The sequence below is a fragment of the Cynoglossus semilaevis genome, chromosome 10, assembly GCF_000523025.1.
Source record: "Cynoglossus semilaevis isolate Cse_v1.0 chromosome 10, Cse_v1.0, whole genome shotgun sequence".
Classification (NCBI taxonomy): Eukaryota; Metazoa; Chordata; class Actinopteri; order Pleuronectiformes; family Cynoglossidae; genus Cynoglossus; species Cynoglossus semilaevis.
The window spans coordinates 4,540,447-4,555,677 of record NC_024316.1 but is presented as its reverse complement, the minus strand read 5'-3'; the positions used below and the strand labels follow the sequence as shown (position 1 = coordinate 4,555,677).

The 15,231-nt window shown below is 40.5% G+C and overlaps 1 protein-coding gene across 5 annotated transcripts in view; it reads left to right on the top strand.

Annotated features, from left to right (window-relative positions):
- Positions 1-14,713, top strand: part of usp19 (ubiquitin specific peptidase 19) — an 18,844-nt gene extending 4,131 nt beyond the window's left edge. The window contains exons 3-26 of one of the 5 annotated variants that reach the window (XM_017036093.2): positions 132-260; positions 409-545; positions 723-1,289; positions 2,409-2,796; positions 3,121-3,271; positions 3,358-3,429; positions 3,905-4,020; positions 4,191-4,426; positions 4,520-4,712; positions 4,842-4,975; positions 5,109-5,267; positions 5,561-5,671; positions 5,778-5,888; positions 5,990-6,091; positions 6,214-6,354; positions 6,458-6,576; positions 6,722-6,865; positions 7,151-7,530; positions 7,610-7,720; positions 8,023-8,239; positions 8,331-8,483; positions 8,575-8,741; positions 8,899-9,074; positions 12,616-14,713. In XM_017036093.2, the coding sequence (XP_016891582.1) occupies positions 132-260; positions 409-545; positions 723-1,289; positions 2,409-2,796; positions 3,121-3,271; positions 3,358-3,429; positions 3,905-4,020; positions 4,191-4,426; positions 4,520-4,712; positions 4,842-4,975; positions 5,109-5,267; positions 5,561-5,671; positions 5,778-5,888; positions 5,990-6,091; positions 6,214-6,354; positions 6,458-6,576; positions 6,722-6,865; positions 7,151-7,530; positions 7,610-7,720; positions 8,023-8,239; positions 8,331-8,483; positions 8,575-8,741; positions 8,899-9,074; positions 12,616-12,756 (4,355 nt within the window). In that variant the 3' untranslated portion in view covers positions 12,757-14,713. Of the gene's footprint in view, positions 1-131; positions 261-408; positions 546-722; positions 1,290-2,408; positions 2,797-3,120; positions 3,272-3,357; positions 3,430-3,904; positions 4,021-4,184; positions 4,427-4,519; positions 4,713-4,841; positions 4,976-5,108; positions 5,268-5,560; positions 5,672-5,777; positions 5,889-5,989; positions 6,092-6,213; positions 6,355-6,457; positions 6,577-6,721; positions 6,866-7,150; positions 7,531-7,609; positions 7,721-8,022; positions 8,240-8,330; positions 8,484-8,574; positions 8,742-8,898; positions 9,075-10,053; positions 12,532-12,615 lie in introns of those variants that run through there. The other 4 variants (XM_008318276.3, XM_025059304.1, XM_025059303.1 and 1 more) reach the window with 4 other exon arrangements.
- The last annotated feature ends 518 nt before the right edge of the window (positions 14,714-15,231 follow it).

The window sequence follows — 15,231 nt, the reverse complement described above, 5'->3', positions numbered from 1 at the left end:
GTCAACAGTACTCAGTACACAGTAACCTGTAATATCAAAGTATTTATTATTTTGTATTTATTATTTTGTAATAACAACGAAGTCCATTTTAATGTTTTTATGTATCTTTCCATCATCTTTTTACTTTTCAGATGTTTTTGTGGACTGGAAACAGAACGTCAATGAAGTGACAGTCAGGCTTCGCTGTGGGGAGGGAGTGCACAGGATCGAGGACATCAACACTACCTTCACTGATACACACTGCCATGTTTGCTTCCCAGGTAAGTCGGAAAAACATAACAGATATGCAGAGCGGTGGAGCAAAGATAGAAAGATATCTAAGTGATGTAAAATAAGAAAATATTTTTGCCTTTTTGAGACAGAATTTCCATTCAAATTTCTAATCCTTGAAATTTTTATGTCTTGTAGATGGACGACAGTGGAGCTGCCACCTACAGGAGGAAATTGAGGCCTCATGCAGCAGAGTCCAGTACAAGGAGAAGGGAGGTTTCCTTCATCTTATTTTGCACAAGAAGATCCCCTTTCACATTTGGCCATCCCTTAAGGTATGTGGTTTTAGCTTATGTATTTTCTTTTAGTTTTTTGTTATATCAGAGCTAAATCAGATTCTATTCAAATCTGAAATGTAGAAAAAGCAGCAATTGCACAACAAGAAGGACTTAACTTTTACCTGCCTCTGTTTGATTGATTCAACAAATCTGATTGTTTCTTTCTTGCTTCAGTCAAACAAGAAAGAGAAAGAAAAGGAGAAGAAGGTTCCACCAACTGAGCCCAGAAATGACAGCGAGCAGGAAATAAAGCCTTTGGGTGCTGTGTCATCTGAGAACTTAAAAGGGACCTCTGCCCAGCCACAGCACCAACCCCACCCTCCCTCCTCTCCTCCAAACAGCGAATTAAGACGCACTAGTAAAGCTGAGCGTGGAATCAAGCGGTGCTTGAAAAACAAAGCAGTGCGAGACAAAGTCACTGCAGACTCTGTAGATGTGATAGGTGCTGCTGGAGATCCAGGATCCGTCACTAAGCCTGCTTTTATCAGTAGAAGTCAGCAGCAACCTCAGGAAGTTGGTGCAGAGCACATCGTCATACATCTTCCCAAAGCCACTAGGGAGACATCAGAGGAGAAGGACACACATTGTGTAAAGGCTAATGTTAAATCCCCAGGCGCACAACTGCTCACTGCCCAAGCCCCACAGACACAACAGGAAGATGACAACAGAGAAGAGAGAACGAGCAGTGGTCAGGAGCAGAGGGATGAAGGCTCTGTCTTCAGCAATACCAACAAATCTCAGGTGAGTACAGCACCAGCTTTAGATAAAAACAATCAGCTTCATCCTCAAACTGCTCTTGTTTTTAGGGTGGTGGACCCTGCTGCATTTTTTTTTCAATCCTCCACATAATTGCACACAATCTGGATGCTGTTTACATTTTTTCATAGGGATTTTGTTTTGGGGTTCTTATGCATCTCTATGTTTAACTGTAAATAGTTAGAGTACAATAAGAGTAGGGATACACCAAATGTTTGGCCAAAAGTGGTCCAAAAGTGCATTTTAGTTTTTCCGCAAGGAGTAGGAGAGCTGTGTGTCCGATGAGGGGCAGGTACCCTCATTGTCTGATGTGTTCTGTGAGATTCTGCAAGAGAGTTCCTCAAATAATAATAATAATAGGTAGGCTATTCTGTTCTGACATCCTATGTGACTATCGGTTAATTTTATGTCTCTGCTAGACATTTGACAAATTATTTTGGCAGTTATTTATTATTTGTTTATTATTAATTTAATCAATTGCAGTGCCTTGATTTTATTGAGGTCTTTCAGTACATCCCTAAATAAGTGACTGCTGTGTGCAGTTTCCATATTAAGTTGAACCCATATAAATAATAAAATGGTTTTTTGCTGTTAATATCTTATGCATATAATGTTGTGTGATTCTTATGTTTGTTAATGTTCCATTCTAAGTAGCTAGAGGTTATAGATATACATACACTAAGAGATTGATTCTTTTGTCGAATTGACATTTGTTTTTGTGTCACTCTGTTCCATGATGGACTGAAGCCATTTAAATAAGAGACATTTGATATAAGATCTGAATGTCTTCTGTGTCACAGAATTCTTGATGTATTAAGGAAAATGTATTACAGTATAATGATTATTGCAGAATGGCTGTATCATGGTATTATTACATTCATATATTCATTAATATAATATATTCAGCCAATGTTAAATACCAGAATTGTCCCAGCAATCGTTCATCTTCAGGAAACCTAACCAGTCCAGTTGACCTTGATGTAGCTGCTCTGGATAAGTTGACCTGGATGACTGAGAACTTACACAGGCAACCTATTACCTCAGCTGTAACGTGTTGAATTGTTGTGGATACTTTTAGTAATTCTTATGAACTGTCTCTCCTAGGTGCCTGAAAGAAAAAGGTCATCACCAGATCCATGTGGAGGCTCAGCCGTCATTACTGAAAGCCAAGCCACCGCTCCCATCACCACCAGTGACTGCCCACAACCTATTGGTATCAAGAATGAAATGGACTATGCTCCTGCAAGGCTGGGAGAAAGAACTGAGTCTGAACCTGAGGGTGGGTCTGTTGAGCCCAAACCAGTGCAGGAGAGTCTGATCGCTCAACAGCTTGGATTGAGAGAGGCAGCGCTAGCAGTACCATCTGTTGACATAACTGTCAAACAGAGCTCTTCAACAGCTGTAGCTCAGAGGCAGCAGGAAACCTCTGAGGAAGAGGAGAAGTGTGACCAGTTGAAGGAAGAGCCATCTCTGGAAATAAAGCCATGTGAAGGTGTGGAGATGTGTGGTTGTCTGCGGTTGTTTCTATGTGATATAGTTTTAAATGAAAATAAGTTTTGTAGTTTAAGTCCCCATTTCCAAGTGTAACATTTTAGATTTTATAATGTTATAATTATTATGCAAAATTATAGAGCCTTCAGTAACAGAAGCAATTGTCTAATCCTAATCCATAATCTACTTACTGCCTTGTTGTCAACAGGCTGTCAGTGCTGCCTGTCACTGTAGAAAAGACCTATACTCTAGATGGTGGAGCATGGGATTTGATCGGCACTTTCTTGAAACTGTTTATCAAAACCACTGCCTTATAATTTCCCAGAGCCAATGGTTAACCTGCAGTTTGTGAAGAATGACTCGTATGAGAAGGGCACAGATCTGATGGTGGTCAACGTTTACATGAAGGGGATCTGCAGGGAGACGGCTAAGGTCATTTTCAGGGAGCAGGATTTTACTCTCATCTTCCAGACAAGGTAGGATACACTTGCATATGTAAGAGAAATTACTGTAACGGCCTTTAGAACATCTCATAAACATTAATCTCTCTTTTTTTTTGCAGTGATGCAAACTTTTTACGGCTCCATTCAGACTGTGGACCGAACACGTCCTTCAAGTGGCAAGTTAAACTCAGGTAACTATCATTCTAATGTCTGTAAACTGCATTTGATAGGCAGTTACACAATTTGTATTTTCTACTTGTGGTGTAAATGAATTAATTTGTTTCTGGTCACTAGATCAGCGATTTTAAGTATCACTAACAGTTTTTGCATTCTAGTATTTTAACTGGGTCAATCATATTTGAAAAAAAAAAATAGATCAAATATAATAATATTATGATGTCGTGAATTAAACAGGACACTATAGCATTTTGAGAGAGCTAAAATCTAGTGTTCCCAGCCGCCAATTAATGCTTGTGTGCATATTGTTACATACAACTAACACAGTTAGGTAATCTGCACAACCATTCACCAACATCTAACCCACAGAAATTTAAACGTCATCCCAGGAAGAATGTTTTTGTTGTCTTTTTGGATTCTAATATCTATATCACATGAAATATGCTTTTGAATAATCAGACTTTTTTACTTTTTGTCCTTGCATTTCAGGAACCTGATCCAGCCTGAGCTGTGCAGCTACTCTTTCACCCCATCACGCATAGACATCACACTGAAGAAGAGACACAGCCAGCGCTGGGAAGGCCTGGAGGCTCCAGCCACACAAGGTCTGCTGCCAAGCTTCTACTCCTTCAAAAACTGTAGATCAAGTTCATGCTTGGTGAAATAATCTCAAAGTTATCATTATTGTTAACTCCTACAGCCACACATCAAAACCCTCTTTTTTTGACATTTGTTTTCTAACCACAAGCTCAATTCTCCTTTGTTTAAGGTGCAGTGGGTGGTGCCAAGGTTGCTGTGCCCTCTAGCCCCGCCTGCATGGAAAAGAGCCAGCCAGGCAGCAGTCAGCACAAACCTCAAGGAGCAAAGGAGGAGCCTCCAAGGGTTGGGGAGGAGAAAGCAAAGACCCCTAAGGCCTCATCCAGAGTGGAGGATGGTGTTCTGGAGTCAGTGGCTCCTCGCACTGTCTCAGAGCATGTTGCTATGACAAAGTCAGAGCCTACAGTTACCACAGTAAGTCACACTGATAGTCACGCAAGTATAACACACTCATACTGTTGCCCTTCCTGTCTCTTTATAAATGGGTGTGTATTTGTATTCCATCAGCCTAAACCTACCTGCATGGTGCAGCCCATGACACATGCACCTTCTGCCAGCAATGAGCGGCATGAGGAAGAAGAGGAGAAGAAGGTGTGCTTACCTGGTTTTACAGGACTGGTCAACCTTGGGAACACCTGTTTCATGAACAGCGTTATCCAAACACTGTCCAACACCAGAGAACTCAGGGACTACTTCCATGGTATTTTTTTTCTCCATGAAGAGAATATTTATTCCTGAAAGTGCCAGTGATCTGTCTTATATTTTCACATGCATAAGCCAGATTTAGATATTGTTTTATTTATTTTTTGACACGTGTCTTGCACTGCAGATCGAGCATTTGAAGCAGAAATCAACTGTAGTAATCCTCTGGGAACAGGAGGCAGGTTGGCCATAGGCTTTGCTGTGTTGCTCAAAGCCCTTTGGAAAGGAACACACCATGCCTTCCAACCATCAAAGCTCAAGGTACAAAAGCAGCATCTTGAAGTTTAATTTTCAATTTCAAATCTAATTTAAGTTGCTGGAAAAAATTTGGCTGCAGTATTTGAGTTTCCAATAACCTATTTCCTGTTTCATTTCTCTTTTTTTCACTTCGCAGGCAATTGTGGCCAGTAAAGCCAGTCAGTTCACAGGTTACGCTCAACACGATGCCCAGGAATTCATGGCGTTCCTGCTGGATGGGCTCCACGAAGACTTGAACAGAATCCAGAATAAACCGTACACAGAAACAGTGGACTCTGATGGGCGGCTAGATGAGGTAGGATAGGGTGATTCCTTGATATGTCTCATTCATAATACCACACCAGTATGCCCATATGTTGGGCTTTGATTTATTGGATAAATCCTGGATTTATTAGCCAGAATCACTGTTAAATAAAAACAGAAGAATAAAAAAACAGAATGTATTTAACTCGATAAATTTAAATTATTGTCTTGTCCTTGACTGTTACTTTCACACTGTTATCTGCAAAAAATGTGACGTTACATTTTTGACTTGCTGTGTTTATTGCAGTCTGATTAAGGCCTGATGTGTTTTGTCTGTTGTTACAGGTGGTGGCGGAAGAGGCCTGGCAGAGACACAAGATGAGAAATGACTCCTTTATAGTCGACCTCTTCCAAGGCCAATTCAAATCTAAACTGGTGTGTCCCACCTGCTCCAAGGTAACTTGTTCTTGACTCCATGAAATGTTTGAAAAATTCAAAAAAAAGCTTTAATGTCTTGACAGAGTTTTAATGACTAACTCACAATTACATCTTTTTTCTTAAGGTGTCCATCACTTTTGACCCCTTCCTCTACCTTCCAGTCCCATTACCACAAAAACAAAAGGTGCTCTCTGTTTACTACTTTGCAAAGGAGCCTCATAAAAAGCCCATCAAGGTGAGTCAGAATGCATTCTGATATATAGTGCCAGGAAAATGTAACAGGGCTTCTTAAAATGTACAAATTCTTAAAAGAACGTTTTGTATATTTCTCTGTAGTTTTTGGTCAGTGTGAGTAAGGAGAACTCCAGCACTGCTGAAGTCCTGGAGTCTATTTCCAGGAGTGCCAGGGTCAAACCAGAGAATCTCAGACTTGCAGAGGTGAGCTGTTTACTCTTCCCAAATAAGTTGAGGAAACAAGTGTTTTCAGGTAGTAGGAAAGAAAAATGACAAAGCCTGCTCTATTTCCAGTTGGCCTAAAACATTTTCATTTTCTCTCAAAGGTTGGGAAAAATCGGTTCCAGCGCATTTTCCTGCCATCTGATTCCTTGGACATGGTGTCTTCTTCTGACATGTTGTTCTGTTTTGAGGTGCTCTCTAAAGAACTGGCCAAAGAGAGGGTCGTTTTGCTCCGAGTGCAGCAGGTAATAAAACTACAGTATCTGGTGATTCTATCTTCATCTTGGCCTGGCAGAATCAAGCAGATTTTTAAAAAATTATAATTTCTTCATTTATTTCCCATTACAGAAACTCCAGGTCCCTAACATACCCATCTCTAAATGTGCTGCTTGCTTAAAGCCTCCAGTGTCTGATGAGGACAAGCTAAAGCGTTGCACCCGTTGCTATCGCGTGGGCTACTGCAATCAGTGAGTTGTTCACCATAATGTACCCTCTGCCTATGTCCAATAAGCAACATAATCTAACTAACTTGTATTCTACTTCTATTAGGTATTTTATGAAATATGTGTTTTTTTAAATCCAATAACTTCTCTATATCTTATTTTTTTTCAGAGTGTGTCAGAGAACCCACTGGCCCAATCATAAGGGGATGTGTCGACCTAACACGGAGAATGTAGGCCTGCCATTCCTGGTCAGTGTTCCAGAGTCTCGCCTCTGCCACGCCCGCCTCACTCAGCTTCTTGAAGGTTATTCCAGGTAACTTGATCCAGTTTATTTATTTGGTAGCATACTTGTAATTGTTGAAATAGCTAGATGTCATGACTGAAGTGATTTCAGACTTTTCACTCTAGGATAGTAAAGCTTTACTGGCCTGAGTTCACTTTTTCTTCATCTATGAACACACAGACTATGGCCATAACAAAAATGTGCCCGTCGTGTTTTTTTTTTACATTTATTGTTTGTACGTACATGTAGAAAGGTTTCAGTGAGTGAGTTGGTAAAATAGCACTAAGATCTGTTGTTGTGTTTCTCTTGCCACAGGTTTTCTGTCAATGTGTTCCAGCCTCCTTTCCAGTCTGGAAGGACGTCCCCAGAAACTTCTCAGTCCCGGTTAGACCTGGTGCCAATGCCAACAAGTTCACCTGAATTTGGTGTGTCTGGTGATGGAGCCACAGGTGGCAGTAATACTGCTGGAGCTAATGCAGAGTTGGACAGCCAGTCTTCACAACCCGAGTCTGAGGCAGATTACGGCCAGGCATCAGCTGCGGAGACAGATTCTCTCTCGTCCATCCAGGCGTCTCTCTCCACCGCACAGACCTCAGACTCAGGATACTCTGAGCTGAGCTCCACCACTTCCTGCTCCACTGTGGATCCTCACGCTGAAAAGGAGACATCTTGTGAGAAGACAGTGCGGCCAGAAGGTGATATTGCAACCTATGACTGCATACGACTTTTCCAGAAGAGTTTTTCATATCACTAACTCTGTTTCTTTTTTTTTAGCTGCAGTAACGGGGTATCAGCATCCAAGCGAGTCAGCATCTGGTCATGCCAGTCAGTTCTACATTTCTCTGCTGGACTCCAGCAACAAGGAACAGAGGCTTGATGAGAAAGGTAAAAACCAGAGTTGTGAAGAAGAAAGCGACGAGTAAAATGAACAAGAGAGGGACAGTGAGCAAGACAATGCGACAGTGTCAAGGCCACTCAAATTCGGGTGGAAAAATGGAGCTCAGTTGAGAACTTGTAACTAGATATTACCTCGTATCACGAGGAAAATTTTGCAGTAGTTGCAGACTCATAACATGGAATACTCGTATTTGAGGAAGCTGGTATCTAGGATGTCCACTGTGCTGCAACACAAATACTGTTGACTCTATCAGAAAACGGGCGTTTCATCTTTCTTTCTTTCTTTTTAGAAGACTTGCTCACAGAACTTCCTGAAGATACTACTCTGGCGCTGGTGTGGAAAAACAATGAGCGTCTTAAAGAGTATGTTCTGGTCAGCTCCAAGGAGCTTGAGTACGAGGAGGACCAAGGCTCTCTGAGTGAGACGGCAAGAGCTGGACATTTCACCCTGGAGCAGTGCCTCAACCTCTTCACCAAACCGGAGGTGCTGGCACCGGAAGAAGCATGGTAGTCATTTTTTTTTTCTCCTAAATCAGCTATTTACCTGGTGTCTTTGTTTTACCTGGTATAAACTGTTTTCAAACACCCTGTTTTTAAGGTACTGTCCAAAGTGCCAACAGCACCGCGAGGCCTCCAAACAGCTGTTGCTGTGGCGTTTGCCCAACGTTCTGATCATCCAGCTCAAACGGTTCTCCTTCAGGAGCTTTATCTGGAGAGATAAGATCAACGACATGGTTGACTTCCCTGTCAGGTAAACAAAGGGTTGTTGTTGCCATTTTTTTGCATGAGATCCTATTTCAATGGAAGACATCCCTTTGATCACTGTTTCCTTTTGTTTGTAGGAATCTGGACCTGAGTAAGTTCTGCATCGGACAGAAAGATGAGATGCATCATCCTCCCATCTATGACCTGTATGCAGTCATAAACCACTACGGTGGGATGATAGGAGGCCACTACACGGCCTATGCTCGGCTGCCCAGCGACAAGAACAGCCAGCGCAGTGATGTCGGTGAGTCTGCAGTACAGCTTTTCTCATTGTCTCCCACACAAACCTTTTAATTTGTTTGTAAGTTTAAAGTATAAATACAAATTAAATCAACCTACGACTGAGAACCTACACAAATTAAATCTTTTTTTTTTCCTATTCCCCTCCCTTTGTCTGGCAGGCTGGCGTCTGTTTGACGACAGCACAGTGACCATGGTGGATGAGAGTCAAGTGGTGACGCGCTATGCCTATGTGTTGTTCTATCGACGACGCAACTCCCCTGTGGAAAGACCACCGCGTTTTCTCAGGCCTGTAGGAGCAGAGTCCCCCACTACTGCAGGAGCTGCTGCCAGCCAGGTGAGGGCGCCACAACTATAACCACACAAAAAGTTTATGATTTTATGAAGTTTATATCAGCTTTTGATAACATTATTAATGGTTGATCGAAAGTTGTCGTTTAAAGGATGTCTGTGTTGATGTAAATCAGATTTTTTTTATTTGTTTGTTAAATTGTTTGTTCCCTGGATTAATTAATTTCAGTGAATATTTAAGGGAAAGCTAAACGAAAGAAATATTTAAAATTTACCTAAAGACTTTTTTCAATATATATTTGTTGCTCACAGAGATGAAGCAGCTGCTGGTCTTGTGCTGCCATGTTGTTGTTTTTCTGTCATTAGTAAATCAAAATAATAAGTTAAATATTACTTCCAGTTAAGACTGTGGTGGTTTTAAAAGGAACAAAAACTCGATGTTAGTGCAGGAGGGTGCTGCACAGCTCACTCATCACTAACTGTATGTCATTATTCCATACATACTCAACCTGACCAGTCCCTTTAACCGGGATCAGTGTGGTGATCTAAAAGCATCACTGCTTTCTCGTTGCCAGCTACTTTATTGCTGTTTGACCACAGGGGGTCTCAGTTGCAACATTATGATAGTTAAGACAAAGTGTCACAGAGTGTGGTCCTGCGTGTTGTTCTGACGTTACTAAAACAAAGATGTAAATGTTAATTTTTTTTATTTTTTTGTTTACAACTAAGCCCTGATGTCAGCTGGTCAGATCACGTTGTTCACTTAATTAAACGTTGTATTTCAAAGTGGAGACTTTAGCCGCTTTACCTTGTGAAACTTTGATTTCCAGCAGTGTGTATTACCACTTTCTCATTTGTCAAGGATGAAACTTTCAATACAGTGGCCACGTTAGACTCTTCGTATAAACAAGTTAGACGTAAACAAACCTGAGATAGATCAACCCAATCCATCTTACTGTAAATCTAGCGTGTTTTAGACAACGCCCCTTTTCCCAGAAGCTGACACCGGTTTCCGCCAATCGCAGGCCTCTCGGATATGGCAGGAACTAGAGGAGGAAGACGAGGGGCTGGACCAAAGCCCCCGTGGACTGTTTGGCTCAGGGCTGTGGAGACGCAAGACTCAGAGGAACAGAGGCCAGGGACATGAAGAGAGAATTGCAGGTTCTTCACGGTGGCGCTCCAGTCAGCGGATGTCGGATTACCCCGACGATTGTGTGCGATATTTTGTTCTGGCTACCATGACTGCAGTGTTGGCCCTGTGTTTCAACCTGCTTTATCCACTTCTGTCCAAGTCCTTCTGGAGCTGAGAAGCTGCGACTACTGTCATATTATTTCATTTAATTTTTAACGGCCCCGATCTTGAAGTAGTAAAAGGGAATTCATCATTTGGAATTCTGGTTTTGCAGCTGTGCTGAACCTGAAACGGACACATCAGTATCAGCTGATGCTTGTCGCCACCACATTACAGGACAGAACCTAAGGTCTTTATAATGGCAGCTCTGTCCTGTGTTTGTCTTGACTTGTCTTGAGTCTTGACTGTTTTTATTCACTAAAAATGACCTGATAGAAATTCATGTCAATTTTTAATTTTAATCTTTTAGTGTTTTTGGACCAAAAATGTGTTCAACTTTGGTCATATTTTTAACAAATGTGTTGAGACTTCCTTGTGTCCAGCCATGGCAGCCATTTTGCGCCTGACGCGTCACAGTTTGCACCATCTGTAACAGAGGCTGGTGAAACTATACTTTAAGACTGATGTGTCCAACACTATTTCATTAGGTTATTATTAGGTCCATGTATACTTTTGATTAAGTTTACAGTCATCTCAGCCGTTATCCTCTCTACCCAACCGTATACATTGCAGTTGAAGTCCACAAAACTGTTTTAGTGTAAATATATATATTTTTTAACAGCTGTAATGTTGCATTGAATGACTTCAATTGAGCATTTGTAGAAATAACTCTCTGGACTGGTCTCTCGTGGCCTCTGTTAAAGGTCCTCTCCAGTTTTATTGCACTACAATGAAAACAATGCAAGGCGTGGTCATGATGCAATATTTACCTTTATTTATTACTGTGATATTTACCTCCTGTTGCAGGGCATGGATATTTGAACTTGATGTTTGACTGTGTCACGTTTTTCATTGTCTGTGTAACACTCGGTGTTACAGAGATTTTAATTTTTCAATTAACATCATGTTCTAATGAGAAACTGACCAATTATGACTATAGAGAACAATGGGAAGTTAAATTAAGTCTATATATGTATGTACATGTACATTTGCCACCACCTTTATTTTTCTGCCACATTTTTGTTTGATAATACTGAAGATATGCAAAATTACCGTCCGCCTCTAAAGGCAAACTATGACTTTAATTCACGTAATGTAATTAATGTTACCTGTGTGTGAGATGTTAAATTATGCAGCTCCATGTGACCTAAGTACGGTTTCGCGTGCAACTGATAAGTCTACGTTCACCAAATCAATTTATACTTTAGCTTTTTTGTGTTTAAAACCTGAGGTTTTTTTTTTCTTTGTTTGATCCATGTCAAATCCTGCTTTCAGGCGTCTTACTGCTGCCTTGAGTTGCTGTCATACTGTAAACTTTACTCAGAAATATTCAAGACTCCAGTCCCAGCACTGCTGTGTCTCAGCCGTGTTCCCCACTGGTCTGGATCGCCACCCACAGATGATAATAATAGAAGATTTTCCCCAACTTAATCTACATTTAAAGTTCTACATTTTTTTATTGAACACATTTCTTGAAAAAGACCAGCTTTTCTATTGCAAAAATTGAATGTTTGCAAATTGCAAAACTGGATCTTAAGACCATCCGTGTTGTGAGTAACGTCGGTTCTGAAAAACTGTGAAACACGAGTCAAATGTTGGCTCACGGTTCATGGAAAAAGTTTTTTTGTTTCTTTTAAACCTCTGGTTAAAACAATGGCAGTGCAGTTCAGAATGATTTTTTTTCTCTCGATGTGAATATTCTTCTGTGTCGTTTGATCCTCTGTAACAGGAATAACCTGAGATCAGACTCCTTTGTTCCCAGGACTTGGGTAAAAGGGATTCGTGGAAATCGTCTCATTTCATGACTTAAATCTTAATATGCAGTAAATGAAATAATGATGTGCTTTATTTTTCAGGCCTGCATTATTTTACTTAAAAAGAATATGAAATGCTCATTAATTTATTGTTTTTATTACAGTTCATTTAAAGCAACAGTGAGTGATGGTAAAATGTTCTCAACATTTTTGGTCCGAGAACTTCTTGATAGATCTGGTTTTCTTCTTGCCAGCTTCGGCCTTAAAAATGTTGATTGTATGACAAAACTGTCGTTTCCCTTATATGTATATATCATGGACTAGTCTAACATCTGTCTGTGATGTACTTTACAAAAAAATAATTAATTTCCCTGCAATAATCTAACATGAATACCTCCTCTAATGCTGCTTCTCGGTGCATCAAAGCCTTCCTTTGATAATAAATGCTCATGTTACAAGTTCTGGTCTTTCTTTCTGATTTCATCATCTTATCGCCACCTACAGCAGTCTGATTTATGGTTAACGCTGGTGTATTTTCACAGGCTTCTGGTCAGTCCCTGTACAGGACAGACCTGGACCCCGAAGGACCGCCCACGCTAACCCCCGAGGTGCCTCCTGAGCTCTTCGCCCCCTCTGCAGAGTGCACACCATCATCCTACAACAACATGGAGGAAGTGGACTAGGTGGCGACGGGAGCTGTCCGCCGGTGAGTGCTGATCCCAGCGACGGTGCTGAGGACTTCGCGGAGCTCATCGACGACCTTCAGCTGCACTTGTAGATGGGTATTCAGAACGTGATGCAAACCGAATGTAAAAGTGATGTTTAGGATTTTTTTTGTGACCATGTCATGTACTGACACACAATCGGCACAACTGCACAGAGAACCAGCTGGAAACACACACTAGGAACATTACTGCCAGCAGGGAAACACATTGACAAAACTGACATCATCACTGGATGAAAGATTCGCTCACTGCTTACAGAAATGCACCAAAACCCATCGAGAAAATGTTTTTAAATTCACATGCCCGCAGCAGCTGCTGAACATTTCTAAAATCCAATTAAAAATTTGGACATACTGTGAAATATTAGACACTACAACTTTTCGACGGTGGGAGTCGTTGACCCCTCTCTTACTTTTGTTTTTTTAAGATTGTTCTCTGTGGGCTTTGGAGTTAGGAAGTGATTCATGAAGTATGGTGGACCCAGGTTTACTGTCTGATTGCGGTTGAAATGTGGATGGAAAAGGAAAAAATTCAAATGTTTTTGATCAATGTTCATTAGAAAAATGAAAAGTTTTTTTTAGCCTTTTCTCTACACAGGAGCCACTGTTGTGCGTTTATTCCTTTGATTTATGTCGCTTAAGTAAAGTGGACTTTGGATGTTGATGTTAAGTTTACTGAAAAATAGCAGGTTAATAAGTTGAGGGTTTTTTGTTTGTTTTTTTGCCATTCTGGCTTTTGTTAAATTTGTGTCACTATTGTTTTTGGGTTTTTTTCAAGATGGCAAAAAAAAGCGAGGACTCCATCTAACAACCGTTAAAATGATATATTTATGATCATTCAGAGAAAGGAGACGTTAGTGAATTACCTTCCTGTTGGCAGTGATGTTCAGTCTTCCCAACATCAGTGACTGTATGAGAGTACTGTTTATTATATAGACACAACAGCAACAAAAACCTAATGAAAATCCTAAACTCCCACTTGAAAGTTACCCAACGACTGAACTGCAAATGTGATTTTATCCATGCAGTCGAAATAAGGGATGGGCACAAAAAGGCTAACAAATATGCACAGAAAGACGTTTTGTCCCGCTGCAGCTTTGTACCACCTAAAAGTGTATGACCTTTAATTAAGTATTTTTGACTTCGACTACTACAACTACCAATTTATTTTCAAAAATGGATTTTCAGCTAATCCAACAGTGCGGCCAACAGTTAAAAACGATATGGTGGTTAAAAATGCTGCACGTACAGTACAAGTGATTGTAATGGTAATTGTCATTGGTAATGAAGGAAAATGTTTGAGTAGAGCCCCCTGCTGGCCGCTATTTACAGGTGCACCTTTAGGTGTGATTCTTTCTAAAAACAATTGCTTTATTCTGTTCTGACTGTTTAAACAGGTCTTTGAAGAGACAAAAAAAAATGAGGGTGAAACTAAGAAGCCGGCTTGATGATTGTTTTGTGTAAATGTGTGTATATCCAGGAATTAAATCATCTAGATTCCACAGTAGTCATTTAGATTATGTTGAAAAAGAAAATGCCTTGCTTAATTTTTATTCTTAAAAACAGAGGGCACATCCCATTTTTGTAAACATCTTTTGGTGTTTGTTTTTTTTTTTTTTTTTTTTTTGAATAACGTTTGATCCTGTGGATGCATTTGTTAAAAAAGACTTCTTCAGTACAGACTGAAAAAGTGCATGACTGCATGTAGATTCAGACTCTAGCTACTCTGACATCATGCTCATCGTGATAATTTCCGGTTTTGTGTGACGTGTTCGGTCTTCTCTCCCCTTCTCCTGTTCCTTCTCCTCCTCCTTGTACTCTCCTTTATAATGAATAAACAGTGGGGATCATAAGAGTGCTGCTGTGGAAACAGGAATGATTAATATAAATAAAAACCCAGTTTTCACTATTAACAACATTGGTGGTTTGTCCCATGTTGTTTACAAATCCCCATATAGTCTGCAGGAATTGTTGTCAAGTCTAAAAGAAAGACGACCACAGTTGATCTTAAACCTCTCCCTCTGATACCTTTTTAAATCTGTTTCTTCTAGAGCAGGGCTGTCAAACTCATTTTCACCAGGGGCCACATCAGCAAAACAGCTCACTAGAACACTGTATAGATCAGGGGTCCCCAATCCCCGGTCTGCGGACCAGTACCAGTCCATAGGTCATTTGGTACTGGGCAACAGTGGGACACACTGGAAAAAATGTGCTTAATTTTTACTAATTTACTTTATTCAAACCATATCCTGCCATATCCATTTACTTTCTTTATTTAAAGATAATCTGACAATATTTTAAAATATGTCAGTCATTCAGACACAAACAGAATAGAGTCTAAAAGAGTTCTCAGGTTAAGAAACTCTCTCTGCTGCATGGACTTTACTAAATGCTATTTAAGCTCCCGCGGGCCACACTAAAAGGGCTTGGCGGG